General features: G+C 40.9%; 2 protein-coding genes across 2 annotated transcripts in view; both read right to left on the bottom strand.

The window, feature by feature from the left end:
* LOC147166394 (cadherin-24-like) overlaps positions 1-3,521 on the bottom strand; it is a 31,504-nt gene extending 27,983 nt beyond the window's left edge. The window contains exon 1 of the mRNA XM_086088772.1: positions 3,096-3,521. The gene's annotated coding sequence lies outside the window, so the exon portion shown is untranslated. The remainder of the gene's footprint in view (positions 1-3,095) is intronic.
* A 5,764-nt stretch (positions 3,522-9,285) lies between these two features.
* psmb11b (proteasome 20S subunit beta 11b) lies at positions 9,286-12,627 on the bottom strand. The gene has a single exon (XM_086088773.1). It carries the CDS (start codon positions 11,671-11,673, stop codon positions 10,918-10,920), a length of 756 nt encoding a protein of 251 aa, XP_085944899.1. The 5' UTR covers positions 11,674-12,627; the 3' UTR covers positions 9,286-10,917.
* Positions 12,628-16,716: the final 4,089 nt, after the last annotated feature.

The following is a 16,716-nucleotide window of genomic DNA, read 5'->3' as shown; positions in this document are numbered from 1 at the left end:
ATCTGTACTTGGTATTGGTGAGGACTCAAAGAGTGAATACTGGTACTGCTATCAGTATGATTTTTTATTTTATTTTTTTAATTCCTACTACTAAAATTTTGAACATACACAACTACTGAAAAAAAATGACTTTTTTTTTTCCTCCATTTGTTTTCATGATCCATCATTCTATAGCACAATATTGAATTAAAAAAAAAATGTCATCATTATGCAGGATCCATACCAAGACCACCCACTTGAGTTTCCAAATCGAGTATGTTTCCTTTCAACACGCCAGACAATTCCCAACGCACTTCCCACCCAAGGAGACGCTTGCCTCGTGGATTAACACATTTCTCACACCATTTATCATCATCCATATGTACCGCTTCGCGCTAAGCGATGTAAAAGCTCCTTTTTTATTTTTTTATTTTTTTTAAATCCTTAGAAAAAAAAGTACACCTCCTGCAGCACTTTTGTCTCTGGCGGTTATTGTGCTTTTTTAGCACAGCTCAGCTTTGGTGGCTTTGTGTCATTCACTCTTGTTTGCGAGCACGTGTGTTTTTGTCAGGATGGAAACTGAAAGCGTGATTTGCCGGCCGGGATGATGAGTGGCGACATCGCTCCAAATGGCAAATCGCTGTTACCGTCGCACTTTGCTCTGCAACAACGTCCATTTTTATTAACAAAAATAGAACCCGCCGCGCAAAGCGTGGCAGGGCCTTTCAAGTTTGGTCGTAGATGGAGTAGAAAGGGATGAATGGGTGGATGCTTGGGTGGATGGATAGATAGATGGAGGGGAGGGAGGAGTGTGTGTGTGTGTGTGTGTGTGTGGGGGGGGGGGGTTAATGGTTAAAGTACATGAGAGGGTACAAGCTTGGCGGGCAGAAATGACCAAAGCGGAGACACATTCTGTCCCATTTGAGCATCTCTGGTCGCCTTAGTGCTTATAGAGCTCTCATCCATCCTTAGCGAGCGCACACACACACACTCACGCTGATGCACGCGCACACGCACATCCAAAGGAGCTCATCCTGGCATTTTTCTTACGTGGCCAAGACAAAATGTCCCCCATGCGGGAATAAAAGGTGAATGTCAAGATTTGTGCCACATGAAAATAGGGAGACAAGAACGCACGTACACGTTCAGCCGTTGGCGACGTGCAAGGAACCATCGCTATGTGCTGGGCTTTGGAACCAAAAAGCAGTACTTGCATTGACAATGCCACAAGATGGCGGCAAAGTACTTAAAACTGAAAGGATCATAAAGCATCAACACCACGCATGCAGCATGTAAACAATCATGAAGCCATTTTACACAAACAACTGTTTCAGTAGTTAAGTTATTCCAAAAAAAAAAAAAAAACACCTTCACGAGGCTCAGTAAAAGTTTTAGTTAGCATACCGGTCTGAATAACATGCTAGCACAAACTAACAAGTACTCACACAAACAAAAAAAACTGAGCAGGAAATCGGCCATTTTGGTTTGAATTAGCCATATCGCAGAGTTTTGCCCTTGAAGAAAGTTGGAAAAACAATCTAACAGAAGTTATATGGATCGACATGGAATTTAGCAGACATGTCCATCATAACAGCACACACGAAAAAGTCCCAAGGACACACAACAAAAACTCAACAGGAAGTCAGCCATTTTGGATTGAATTAGCCATATCTCACTCAGTTTTGCCCTCGAGAAAGTTGGAAAAATAATCCCCTTACAGCAGTTTCATGGATCGACATTGAATTTCAATTTAGTAGACATGTGCATCATAACAGGACACATGAAAAAAAACTCAAAGAAGCATGCTATAGATTGAATAGAAAGTCAGCCATTTTGGTTTGAATTAGCCATATCTCACTCAGTTTTGCCCTTGAGGAAGTTGGAAAAATAATCTCCTAACAGAACTTTCATGGATCGACACAGAATTTAGCAGACATGTCCATCATAACAGCACACATGAAAAAGTCCCAAGGACACATAATAAATGAGCAAGAAGTCGGCCATTTTGGATTGAATTAGCCATATCTCACTCAGTTTTGCCCTCGAGAAAGTTGGAAAAATAATCCCCTAACAGCAGTTTCATGGATTGACATTGAATTTAGTAGACATGTCCATCATAACAGGACACACTAAAAAGTCTCAAGGTACCATGCCGGAGATTGAATAGGAAGTCGGCCATTTTGATTTGTCACTCATTTTTCGCTAAGCTGCCCCATTGGAAAGTTAGGAAAAACAAGCCTCACACACCATTTTACAAATTGGCATGAAATTTGGTGGACACGTCCATCATAGCAAGACACACACACACACAAAAAAGTTTCAAGGACTTGTTCCCAAAATTCAAGTGGAAGTTGGCTTTTTTTGCTTTGAAGCGGCCATTTTCAGCCATTTCAGAACTTGGAAGTTAAGAGAATGCAAGGTTTATTTTCACTGTCATTATTAGTTTTTAACATGGTAAAATAAGAATATAAAAGATGGGGGATCATATGCAAAAAAAAAAAAAAATAATCAAGTGTAAAAAGAAGTTAACCATTGTTAGATAAAAACCTACAATTAACGATTTTGTTCTTAAATTGTCTGTACGGCTCATCAAGAATTTGCTGGACTTTTTTTTTTTTCATTTCCTGCTTGCACGATCTAAGAACTGACAACGTACATTGATGAAACATCAGTATCATACACACACACAAGTGCACTCACACGGTCACACACACGCACATCTGGCCCTGCTTGTTAGTGCTTCCCAAGTTAGCGGAGAGACGCACTAAATCAGCCCGCGGCGTGACCTTGTCTCGTTAAGAGGCCGGACAGTATAATAATAATAATAATAATAACAACATGAAATAAAGTGACCTACTTGATGTACCCCCCCCCCCCCCCTCCCCAACTGCACCCCCACCCCTTGATGTGATTCACACACACTCGGGCTGAGCCGTGTATTATAACCAAGCCGACACCGCTGATACCGCTGATCATTTGGCACCAATAAGCTGATGATGATGATGATGATGATGATGATGATGATGAGCACCTCCTCCTCCATGCACGTGCAAAAAAGAAAGAAGAAAAATGGTGCAAAAGAAGAACGAAAGAAAGTCAAGCTTGCATTGCCATACCCGGTTGCGCAGCTGAAAGCGATCCCGCGCGTGGAGGAGGACGCTGAGGTTCATGTGAGCTTGACGCGGGGTCTGTCCCCTTCACCCAGCCTCCCTCTCGCGCTCTCACTTTCTCTCTCTCTCTCTCTCTCTCTCTCTCTCGCTCTCCTCCACTCTCTCCCTTCATCACTCTCATCCTCCCTCGCTTGTCTTTTCCCTCCATTAGTCTTCAGCGTGAAGGAGGCGGCTCTCTAAAAGCTTGCTATTTTTGAGGAGGGACACTTTGCCAAGCATTTAAGGTGGTGGGGTGGGTGGGGGGGGTCTCGTTTATATTTAAACCACACACACACACACACACATGCTAAGACATAGTCACACACACACTTATTTGAACCAGTTTTACTTTTGACCATTGGCAAGCCGTTCATTTTTTGTACCCGGGCCTTCAATGAATCCACGTCTTACGACCGCACGTCCCGATTATACAAGCCTACCGATGCGACGTAACAAGCGCACAGCAGCGGCGCGTATGTCATCTGGAGCAGCTCAGAATCAATAATTGATCAAGCAACACAACAAAAACATGCAGCGTATATATCGCATACATTTATTGGTTTGACTTGCGAGCACAAACTTGTCGAACGAGTTTCGCAAAACCGGCGGCAGTTTGGCAAATGTTGAGCGATACGGGGGAGGGGGGGGGGGTGTTTATCACAAGTCGACACAATAAATAATAAATAAATATAATTTTGTCGACGCACATTTTACAACTCGGCTAGACTGGACTAAGACCCTCATTCGTAAACAATAACTGGGACTAAATCATTTTAAAGCATTTTCGTCGACTGATGAAGACGAGGCACTTCACAAAAAAAAAAAACGATGGACATTTTAGTTCATGAAGAAAAACGAGAGGAAAAGTACATGATTTTGTAAAATCTTGTCTGCGACACTGATTCACCGTGAAAAGGTAAAAAAAAAAAGTAAATTATAGTTATTACGTAGCATTAATTCAACGGCTGTAACATTCCAACAATAATGTTATTCCAACCGCTAACTAATGCTGGCTCATTTGCTAGCTTGTAGCATGCAGCCATAGAATCCACTTGTTGATATACTTGTAATATATTAGCAACACCAATATTTGGTATTTTAACAAATATTGGTATCAGCCTTTCTTTTTTTATCTGATGGCTAATATCATATAAAACTGTGTTGACCTCAGCAAACAATTTATTTCGATTTCCAGTCAGCTTTAAAATAAAATATAGAAACTCTCTGCATCTTTTTTTTTTTTTAAAGTAAAGTTTAGTTTAGTTGAGTTATTTTGGAATTTTGAAAAATGTATTTCTTGTAGAATACTATAGGAAAGCTATGACATTTACTTGTTTAGTTTTTCCATTTAGTTTTTAAGACATACAGTACTGAAGTTTTTGTTAGAATTTTAAAACATATATGACGATTGTCTAAGGTTAAATAAATAAATAAATCAACATTTTGTAAATTTGAAAAGTTGTTCAATAAACATATGCTTTTCAAGGATTCCAATAAAGTTAAGAGTTAAAAAAAGTTTCACGCCAATATTTTTTCCCTTTTTACCAAAACTGAATATCGGCTCTAAATATCGGTTATCGGTCTCCTTGACTAGCAATAATCGGTGTCGGCCCTGATAAAACCATATCGGTCTATCTCTAATGTAAATTGAATAGGAAGTTAAAAAATAAAATAAAAATAGATATCTGCGACCGCCATTTCACAATCATTACAAAATTTGTAATTCTAAGTTGAGTATGCACAAAAAAAGTCTCAAGGACCCATGCCCAAAATTGAACAGAAATCCCTCCATTTTGGTTTAAAGTGACCATTTTGAGTCATTTTAGGACCACGAGGGAATTGCCCCAAATGAGCTCGTATCGAAGGCAGATGGGAGTCGCAAAATCTGGCACGCTCTTGACTGATGTGGCCGCAGCATGGCGTCAAAGCTTGATGATCATTTTGGGCTTTTGCCACGGGAAAAAGGGGGGCCGCCGCTCGCAGCTTGAATTAGATGGTGCGGGTGTACCTAATGTTTGGGCCCGGCAAAGTTGTCTGGCCAAGAGGGAGTCGTTAGTCAAAGACGCGAGCAACAACGGTGGAATTTCACCGTGAGCGTTTTTTTTTTTACTCTCTCCCACTACACGCGAGTTGTAATTCCTCTTCTCGGCTTCACGCTTCTTTGATGGGATTTTTTATTTCCCGGCTGGAGGAATAGTTTTAATGAAGTGAACGTTTCCCAGACAATTTATGTGCCGCTGCGCTCGGCTTGCTCGCGAAGCTTATTACTTCCATCAAGGAGGCTTGTGCGCGGAAAGCGCTCTTGTATGCATTCCGCTCCGTGCGTTGGGAGTTCAGAGAGGGAACCTCTCTGGAGGACCGCGAGCTGCTCTCAAAGCGGAAATCCCCCACGGAGGAAAACCGGGGGCGAGAAAAAAAAAAAAAAACACTGTGGTAAATCCCATCGGAGGGGGAAAAGTCTAACATGGCGGCCGGCGCATGACATCATGACGCACGCCATCTCGGCTCTGTTTTTTAAGACGAGGAGTCTTGACTCGCAACTAATCCGTCCGGATTACGGGACGTTAATCCCAATGGAAAGGTCGGGAGATCTGGTGACCGTCTTGTTTATACGGGGGAATTTAATATGATTTCTTTGTGGAAACAAAAGCGTCTTACAACGGTCTTTGCATAGACGCACCGTTCTCAAGTGGATTTAGTAAGAAATCCCGTCATGTGATTTGACCAAAGCTTTTATGTCATTTATCATTATCGTTGTCCTAAATGTGTAACCTTTCTTCTTTTAAAATATCCATCCATCCATCCATCCATTTTCTGTACCGCTTGTCCTCACAAGGGTTGCGGGGGTTGCTGGAGCCTATCCCAGCTGGCTTCGGGCAGTAGGCGGGGTACACCCTGAACTGGTTGCCAGCCAATCGCAGGGCTCTTTTAAAATAAACCAAACATTTTTTTTTCTCTCACAAATCCAAGAAAAATATTCATACAGCGTCCTAGCTAACGTTATTTGTTTTTAATCGTCTTATGGGGCGGTTATGATCAAGTCCTACCATTCAGCCCAACCAGAGATCCGTTTCAGAGAGAGACGGGCCAACTCACTCCAGTCACTCTTTGCATGCCTCACGGGGACGCCGTGCGCTTATCGATGCTAAAACTTGCACGCAGGCACATTTGCAAAGCCAAGAGGTGATATCGATCCGTCACTCCCGGTTCGGGAGCAAACTGAGGGCAAACTTGAACAAGGTTCTCGAAAGGAATCATCGTCGTCATCATCATCATCATGTCGTCTGTGGCGGATGCAAATGGCAACAGACGAGACAGATTTACCCAAGCAGGGTTGTCACCAAATTACTTGTCTTGAAGACCAAAAATGAGATACAAATATGATTGAAATGGAAATATTTTTAGATGAGCACGATAAAGAGTATAATAGTATATACAATCTCCAGAGGTGGCAAATCCAGGTCCAGAAAGTAAAAACCCTGCCACAATTTAGCTTTAGCCCCTCATGCTAGCTAGCTAGCTAGCTAGCTCCCAAGCACCCTGGGAATAAGCAAGTTCATGGAGGACCAAAACTGCCAAAATTCTAAATAAATAAATGACTAAAAGTAAAAAATAAAATCGGATATAAAAAAAATATAATTCAAAAATTTAATACAAATGTGTGTGTATGTGTGTATATATATATATATTAGGGGTGTGAATTCCCTAGTACCTGGCGATTTGATTCGTATCACGATTCATAGGTCACGATTCGATTCGATGCCGATTAATCCCGATACGAATCTCTAAATTGATTATTGCCATTTATTTATTTATTTTACTCAAATTTTGAAAATACTAATCAGTAAACTTGTACATGTACACTGTAAGATTTGTATGAAAATGTATTTATTTATCTGAAAATTCAGGCTTATAACGGAGCCACTGCATTTAACAAACAGGTTGCAGTCTGTTTCATGTTTGAACAGCACTGAAATCAAATATTAAGGCTTAATGTTCCATTCATATAACATTCTTCAATGCTTAATGTGTGAATCATAACCCTTAGTGAGACGTTCTGTTGAATATTTCCATAAAAATGCGATGCTTAAAAATCGATTCGGCCTAATATTGAATTGCGTGCTGTAATATCGCGATATATTGCCGAATCGATTTTTTCTAACACCCCTAATATATACATATATATATATATATATATATATATATATATATATATAATTTTCATTTGATTTAATTTTCGAAATATATATTTTTTATACCCGTTTTTATTTTCATTTTTGGTCATTTATTTATTTAGAATTTTGGCAGTTTTGGTCCTTTATACTAGCTAGCTAGCACCCGGGGCTAAAGCCAAACTGTGGCAGGTTTTCTACTCTGTGGACCTGGATTTGCCACCTCTGACAATCTTTCCACTTTCTACCCTAGAAAGTCAACTCTCGGTGTGTCCCATCGTTTATTACAGAATATTGGCAAGGCAAATGTGTTTTTGTTCATCACCCAGTTATAGATTGTGCTATGAATGAACTTTCCCACTCAGGTTTATTATGGATGAGTCTCGCTCCATTCAATCATACTTGTCTCGTTAAGAGGAGGCTTAGAATGCGCCGAGCGTGGTCTTGCAACTCCGCCTGGGATTTATTTGTAATGATGCACACGCTAGCTACGGGCAGGAGAAAAAGGAAAGGGGAAAAAAAAAAACGCACACCTAATTATCGCGTCGCCGTTTTGACGTCTCCGCATAATCCATATGCGCAGCCTTCGGGCCGTCCGCCATTGTGCTATCTTCACACTCAAAAAGACACGTCTGAGCTTCGTCTCTTTTTGCTTCGGCGCGCCTCGCGTGATGACTTAATTTACGAGCAAACGCCACAAACGGGCGACTTCAGCACAATCTGGCGTATTCATTAAGCGGCACAAGGAAGTCGGGAGGAATCCCCGTGGCGTCGGGCCGCAAATCAATTTTTGTCTCATTATCGTTTATTGCGGCCCTATGGAAATCAATCAAGACGGTTGCACGAGTAACCGGCACCGATGGAGCTATAGTTGCACGACAGAACATTTCTTAATGTTTCTAAACTAAAGGCAACGGGGTGGCAGAAAAAAAGTGGAATACTGCAGACTTGAATTGAAAACAATGACACTGCCAGATAAACCCCTAAATAATTCACTGCCAGCCATTTTCACTGAAGCAATCCCCTTCACTCCCGCCGGCTGTTTTACTGGAAGGCCCACAGAATATTGTGTTCTATTGCTATAAAAAACATGGAACCTGCCAAAAGAAAGATTAGAGTCTCTTCTTTCATCAGGAAAAAAAAGTATATCTCTATCTGTTTCCGTTTTGCAGCAATTAGCATTAGAATATAGCTAAGTTTTATCATTATTCACAAATCTGTTAAGAACTGTGGGTATATCAACTTGTTTAAATAAATTTTATAATCGTAATTAATCGCATTACTTCAATAGTTAACTCACAATTAATCACAAATTTTATATCTGTTCTAAATATACAATAAAATGTACAATAATATATTTGTTCTAAGTTTTCATATTCTTGTTAAAATAAAAGTGGAAAAAATATTAAACTAATAGAAATATGGCTGCATCTTTTAGTCATTGATACAGTAATTTCATAATTCATAAAATTTAGTTAAAATTAAAAATATGTAATGTACTGTAAAAAACGAGTGATATTGATTTGTGTTCAGGTCATTTTCTGCCACTAGATGGCATAATTGCATTTGTAAGACGTTGGTGACAGCTCAGTTTAATTTTTCTTTTCATATCAAGAGCTACCTAATTTCTAATTAATCCCCAATTTTTCCCAGACATATAATAATGAAAATCAAATAATCAATATTAAAAAAATAATAATAAATATGGACACATAGGTGAAAATGTATGTTTTATGTATGTTGGGACGAGTTGAGAAAGCCATCTTCTTCTAAAATTGCAACCAGGAAGTAAACAGCGCTGGTCATGTGATAATTTATTCCATGCATACATTTCATGCAAACAACATATTCTGACATTTAATACTGAAAATATTAAATTACAATTAATTATGAAACATTAAATTAAAATTGTAAATTAAATTATTCTTGTCCATCATAATTGTGACTGGCGGGTTGAAATGGGTGAACATGAAGTAAGTTTTTAATTTGTAAAAAATACATCGTGACCAGTCTCCTCAAATATATGCATCATTATTATATAATTATATTATATTATAATCATATTTATTACTGCTAAATTTTGACGCCAACATGTCCACATGTAACAATAATATATAAAAATGACTATGCCTAAAATGAAAATGGCTGCCAAACACATCACTGCATAGAAGGGTTTGTTTACTAATGGTGCCATCTGGAGGTACATGTGACGTTATGGTTAAATGGTCTATTATGAATTTGTGGATGCTCCATCAGTCGTAGCTTGGAACAATAAAAAAAAAACAAATCCACTAAAAATGCCGGGCAGTGCGGTGTGCTGTTTAAGGACACTTTATCGTCTGTGCAAATATAGTGCAAGCTGTTTACGAGAGGCTCCGATATATGCGCGGCCAAATCAGATGACAAACAAGGCCGGAGGCAACTGAGCCTGTGCTCTTCATTAATTTACTATTTGCTGAAAAGATGCCATTGCACGTTCCCGCCGCTTCACAACGCGCAGAGACATTTTTTTTTTTTTTGTCTGCACTGAGACCTGGAAGGTCCTTCGAGGACATTGGAAGAAATAATCAGAGGTTGGCCAAAGTACGCACAGTACAGATACGGATTGAAAAGTACAAAAAAATGAATCAACACATTTATTAAAATCTTTCAAAAGAGACTTGCAAGTGATTTGTAGATATGACGCTAGTCAAGTGAAGTGAAAAAAAAAAAAAGTAGAGCCACACTCACGATGAACTTCTAGCTGTTTATTGAGCAGGACAAGCAGCCAAACACACAACTACAAAATGAATACACTCACAAGGAGCATGGAGTAGACAGTGCGTGAAAAATGGCACAACGTAGCAAGAGTAAGAGCTCGTTAAGTCACTTGCTAGGCCATGGCCCCTTAAATGCACAAAATTTACTACTCTACTAATGTTTGTTTAATGACACTACATAAAACCACTTCTTTTCTTTACATTCTCTTTTATTATGTTTTCAGATTTTACTTTTGTTTTTTAGGTGGGGGCTGGAACGATTTAACTCATTTGCGCCCAAAAATCTTATAAACTTGTTCCATTTTAAATATTGCCATGGTCCCAAGAACGTATTTATAATTTTTTTTACATTTTTTTTAATGCAGAAGGCTTTGATGCAGCCTCTGACCTGAAGAGGTCACTTAAAGCAATGGTAGTTATTACACAAAATGGCCAGCAGGTGGCAGCAGAGTATACGAGATTAACCTGGGCCATGTTGCAACAAGCTCTTTTTCCCACACGTTTGTGAATAATGATTACATTTTTGCTATATTCTAATGCTCATTGCTGCAAAACGGAAACAGATGCAAATATACTTTTTATATACTCTAATCTTTCTTTTGGTAGGTTCCATGTTTTTTTTTTTATAGCAACAGAACACAATATTCTGTGGACCTTGCAAAATCAGTCAAAATCCAGTAAAACGGCCGGGAGCGAAGGGGATTGCTTCAGTGAAAATATCTGGGAGTGAATGAGTTAATAGGACACAGGATTTGAACCCCCAACCTCAGGACTGTTTAGCAGAGGTTCTAACAACTCATCCAGCATGCAACAACCTCGTTCCCGATTTTCATTTTCAGAATTCGCAAAAATTCGACCTCAGCGGTTTTGTTCTCTGTAATATTCGTCTTTCAAGTCTTCCCGCTCCTCGCGTGTCCACCCGCCGGCGGTGACATGATAGATGTCCACGCAATTGCCCGAGTAGGCATCTCTGCGGGTAGCCCGGTACACGGCTTCCCTCGCTACCTGCGTGGCCTCCTCGGCCGTCATCCCCCATTTTACCGCCTGATCCAACACGCCGTAAGCGTAAGGCGACCCCGAGCCCACGGAGAAAAGCCTCGCCTGGAGGCGGGTGCCATCGCTGCACACATAGAAGACAGCGGGACCGCCGTCGTCCCACCCGCACAAGGTGGTGGCCACGCACAACTCGGTGCCCTTGAACGGCAGCAGCATGTGCCACAGCAGCTTGGCGGCGCCGCCGGTGGACACCCGGCGGCCGTGTCGCAGCCGGTAGAGCCGCAGCTCCCGAGCCAGGACGCGCCTCCAGGTGGCGCAGTCGGCCGACGTGCCCGAGCTGGTGCCCACCAGGTGGCTGTGGATGGGCTCCACCTTTTGGGCGTCGGGGCTGGCCACCAGGCCGTTGCAGCTGGAGCGGGTGTCCCCCGCCGCGAGCGCGCCGCCCTGGAAGGTGAACGCCAGTGTGGTGGTGCCGTGGGACATGGCGAAGGGCGGCGGGTTCTTCACCGCGCTCGATTGGGGATTTTCTTTAAGGCACTCCGCAATCGGGATGTAAAAGTCGAATAGGCTCGTGGGCCGAGTGCGGTCCTGGGATTTGCACAGGTCTTGTAACGCCATCGCGCGTTCGTTTATCGGCGACCCGTCTCAGATCTTCTGCGCGTCGCAGGCCTTCTGCTTTTTACACCGGCGGGATTGCCAACATTTACCAGTAGCTGCTTTCTCTATACCTTTTCGTTTTCTTTTTCTTGGTCGAACCTTCGTCAGTCATCTGTTGTCCAGCAAGCCTTTGTGGTTGTCAATTCTCCGAGTTGATTGGCGGCCCTTCGTCGCCGTCTTTGCTGATCACAAATATGTTTTCTGACGAATCTTGACTCGCTTTCTGCAGATCTTGTACGCCCGTCTGCCCTTTTTGTACCCGAGGAATTAGCAACATTTACAATTTACCGCTTCCTTCCTCTGAAGCCAAACAGTCAGCGGCCCGTGAGTCATCAGTCCCAGGTCCTTTTTCAGATCACATTTCTTCAAAGACGCGTCAAGGCAAGGCCGGCGAGTCGGCGGCGGCCCGGCGGATCAAATGAAGTTAGACTCGGCAGCTTTTGATGCGTCTCTCCTGTGGCTTGTTCTCGGATAGAATCCCAAATAGGGTGACTAACGCGGCATCAGTCCAGCCGAGCGTGTATAAAAAAAAAATAAAAAATAAAAAAAAGTGAGGTGTCCCATTACAGGCGCAGCATGTAAACACGCGACACCAGAAACTTTGCGTGGTCCGATGGGCCGCATTAGCGCGCATGTGCGGGCCAACGCCAGCTGCTAGAATCAACGTGCCCGCTGGATCATGCCTCCGCTTTTAATTAGCCTAAAAAGCCAACGTCCTATTTTGTTATCGCCGCTTAATGCATCTCAACTGACTGCACGGAACATTTGCATTGCGCATCCTATTGCTCTCAGTGTGAGAAATTTGGCTTTGTGGATCGTCATTTACGACCAGCGTTGATGTTGCAATAAAACAGTAAGCCGCTTAAAGTTCACCCCGGTTCATTTTCCATGCACAGCTGGGCCCGTTTTGACTGAGCCAAGAATATTATCATATTTTTGTATATCATATTATGGAATAAAGATCTTTTCAAAATGAATGAATAGCCTGCCGTACATTAATATATGATATTAATCTTTAAAAAAAAATAAAAATAAAAAAATAAAAAAGGAGAGCAATGATGATGACATGTCAAATCGGTAAAATTACCGAATGAACAATACTGAGCTCTCCAACAAAAACAACAACAAAAAAAAAAATATATATATATTATTGTTGACTTCTATGTTTCATGGTTGTCTTTTGTTGATCCTTCTTTCATTATTGCCATTCTTGTCGATCCTGTGGCGATTCTTTGTCGCCGATCCTATATTGTCGCCAGCTCGTCCTCATTTCTGATTCTTCGTCGGCCATTTCTCTTCTTCTTCTAGCGCATCGGCATTGTCGTTGCCTTCGATCATTCGGGATAGCCGGCGTGGATATGTCGTCTCTGTCGCTGCTGTTGATCCTTCGTTGCCACCGACTCTTCTTCAACCCTTACTCGCCATCTTTTTTCCAATAGTTTTTGTCTTTATTATTGACTGCAATCCATCGTTTCAGATTCCTCGTCAGTCATTTGTCATCGTTGTTGCCTTTATAATCAGCGTTGTCTTCAATCTTTTGCGGTTCTCAATGTCAATACTTTATCATCTTCATCAGCGAAGCTTGTTGTTACTTTGTTTTTGTGGACCGTTCGTCATTGAACCTTTCTTATCGTCGTCCAACCTCTCCAAGCCATTACAGTAGCTTCTATGTCCCAAGTTATCAAAACTGACGAGAGCTGTCAAAATTAATCGGCAAGTAATCGATTATCAAATGAATCGACAAGTATTTGAATAATTGAGTAATCGTTTGCCGCAATTTTTCCAATTTTTCCAGCGTCCTCTCCAGTGTAGCACGTGCGCTTGTTTTATGGTCACTGCCAAACAAGCGAGGTCACTCGTTTTTAATTCAGCCTCACGGCCGGCAGCCCGCGAGCTCGGTTCGGCCCAATCGGGTTTCAAGCCTCACGCGGGTCAGGCTCGGAAGGCTGCCGCCATCAGCTGCTCTGTGGCGACCATCCATCACCTTGATGGCGACAGCGTCCGTGACTGCGTGGTGACGCCGCCGCTCAACGGACGCTCAACGGACGCCGGCGGGCTGCGGCACGCGTCCACCTGATACCGATTTGCGGTAGCGTGAGATGAGCGTGAGTGATGATGTGTGTTTTGTGAGATGAGAGGAGCGTGCGAGTGCATGGCGTATTTATCACGAGCCTTTACGGGTCTCCTGCGCTGAAATATACGAGTGTCATATCTTCTGTGGAGGGGACGTCGTCATTCAAGTGCGTGTGACACAAAGGCCAAGATGAGGAATTCATAGTGGGCGTTTCCATGCTTATATAAAGGCAGAGGTGGCAAAAGTATGCTTACTTGTGTTAAGAAAATTAAATTAGGAACGGGCCGATATTAAATTCTGACGGTATTATAAACCGAGAGCAAACAGATCAAATTGATATATATTAGCGATAGGCCAATATGTTTTTTTCAACGCCGATGCCGATTATTAGTAATCAAGGAGACCGCTAACCGATATTTCAAGCCTTCGTTCATTTGCAGTAAAAGAGAAAATATTAGCGTCAGAATAAAAAAAATAAAAACAAGATGATATTCATTTGCAGTAAAAGAGAAAATATTAGCGTCAGAATAAAAAAAATAAAAACAAGATATTAATTTGCAGTAAAAGAGAAAATATTAGCATCAGAATAATTTTTTTTTTATTTTTTTTATTTTAACCCTACAGTATAAAGTATTGACAGCTTTGTTTAAAAATTCTAACAAAAAATGCAGGGAGCTGCCAGGGTCATCAGCATGTGTTAAGTTAAGTTAAAAACTAAGCAAGTAAATAGTTCCCTAAAGTTGTCTACTTGTAATTAAAGTTTTCCAAAATTTCAACATAATTTCTATATTTTATTTTATTTATTTATTTTTAATAAAAAGTGTAGAGTTCCCAGTGTCAGCATCATTTTTTTATACAGTGGTACATTTAGAATGTTAAGTTTAAATGGAAAAAAAATGTGAACAATTTGTGAACAAGCTGCTTTTTAGAACAGAGCTGTGGGCTGCTCATGTTGTCATTGGGGCTAACTAGTACATTCTGGCACCATGTCTTTGTTTGTTTGTTTTTAAGGATAATGCACATTGATCAAAAGGCATTCATGTAAGTAACTGTAACTCTTTTGTCGAACCTCCTTCCACTAAAAACCTTCTCTGTATGCAAAACAGTTTCCCTATTTTATGAACTTGCAATGCGCTCACTCTGGGAACAACAACTACTGCACACAGCTTTCCTGCGAGCTAATTTCTGAGTCCATGATCAGGAGTGAGCTGGCAACCTGTTCTTTACGAGCAACACAAAGCAGCCCAACAGCAAAGAACTTTTGAGCACCAGAAGCTCGTGCGTTTCAGGCCAGTACAACATGTTTTCATGCCCTAATTTCCCAAAGATCCTTGAAACGATCATTAAAATTTCACGCCATGCTCTGCCCGCATAAAACCCTCATGGCAAAATCAGGCCTTAATAAAAGTTCAATTAAAAGCTCAATATTTTACAAAAAGAACAGAATAGAATGTGCTTATTATCATTGCAGCGCTACGGCGAGATTATGCGCCCCGCAAATGGCGACAATTAACATTTGTTTAACGTTTGCATGCAGAACTTCTTTCCATTTGGCGGATTGTTGTGTTTCTGTTTTGGAACAGCTGTCAAGTCCCCGGAGATGCTTCCTTTCCAACTGGGAAAGTCCACACCATATGGAGGAATCACTGCTGAAAATCACAAACGCGGACTTTGAGGGCATGGAAGCTACGCTAGATATCAATAATACAGAATTTTAAAAAAAAATGATACGTATTAACATCCAGCAGGCCATATCTTTTTTTTTTCTTTTTTTTATTATTATTATTATTATTCTTTTTTTTATTATTATTTTTTTTTTAAGAGCTCAGTATTGTTCATTCGGAAATGTCATCATCATTGCTTTTAGCAGGCCATATCTTTTTTTTATTTCTTTTTTTTTTTTATTATTATTATTTTTTTTATTATTATTTTTTTTTTAAGAGCTCAGTATTGTTCATTCGGAAATGTCATCATCATTGCTTTTAGCAGGCCATATCTGACATGGAACGCCCACATTTTTAGCTTTGCCCCACCCTAGAGGCGCGTAGCTGCCATGAAATGAATTTGACAAAATGTCCGCAGCTGCTGCCTTTTCCCTCTTACGCAAATTTTCCCCCTTCTGTGTATGACCGCGGCTTGAATTAAACACCAATTGAGTGAACAACGACGTGGACATAATCAGTGCTTATGTCACGCGTGCTCCATGAAAAACACCAATCAGCAGGCTGTAAATAGCTTGGATGTTGACTAGCAATCATTACTGGAGGTGCTGCAGCCCAGCCGGGGTGCGAACGCACTGCCGGCGTCGATACGAGTCGCGACAATGGCGCGAGGTCATTTGGGAGCCTCTCATCGCCCTCTGCGTGCAGCTTTCAAGAAAATGACGCTCGCGAGGAGAATGATGAGGATGAAGAGCGGCACCACTTTGAGTAACAGCTGCTCAATTGTGTTTTTCGCGAGCACTTGCAATGACAAAGACAGAATAAAAGAGAGTCCAGATCTCCAGGACTTTAGGTTTGTTTTATCAGCAGCTTGAAAAATCTGATTTTTCTTCTTCTTTTTTTTATCAGCCCCACGTGTGACAAATACGAAAAACCCTGGGAGACAAAAACAAAACAAACATTTTGTTTTGGGTTGTTTTTTTCCCTCCTCCATAAATAAATAAATAAATAAAATCACAGCACAAAACATAGCAATAATTATAATATTTATCTTAACAAAAATTATAAATAATAATAATGATAACAATGATTAATATTTAATATCTTCAAATCAAAAATAAAACTCTTAGTCTGGAACTGATCGATAAGAATGTTACTATCTTATTTTATTATGTTTTATTTCCCTTCCCAAGTTCCGTATCGCCTTACATAGTTTTAAAATTCATTATAAGTGAAAATCTATTTGAAGCTTTAAAATTAAACTGCTTA

Source organism: Leptonotus elevatus, chromosome 11 (genome assembly GCF_054856555.1).
Source record: "Leptonotus elevatus isolate MCC_2025b chromosome 11, RoL_Lele_1.0, whole genome shotgun sequence".
Classification (NCBI taxonomy): Eukaryota; Metazoa; Chordata; class Actinopteri; order Syngnathiformes; family Syngnathidae; genus Leptonotus; species Leptonotus elevatus.
This window is presented reverse-complemented; position numbering and strand designations above follow the sequence as displayed.

What these genes read in the sequence shown, in the direction of transcription:
- psmb11b (XM_086088773.1), bottom strand. Translation starts at nt 11,673, where the DNA reads ATGGCGTTACAAGACCTGTGCAAATCCCAGGACCGCACTCGGCCCACG.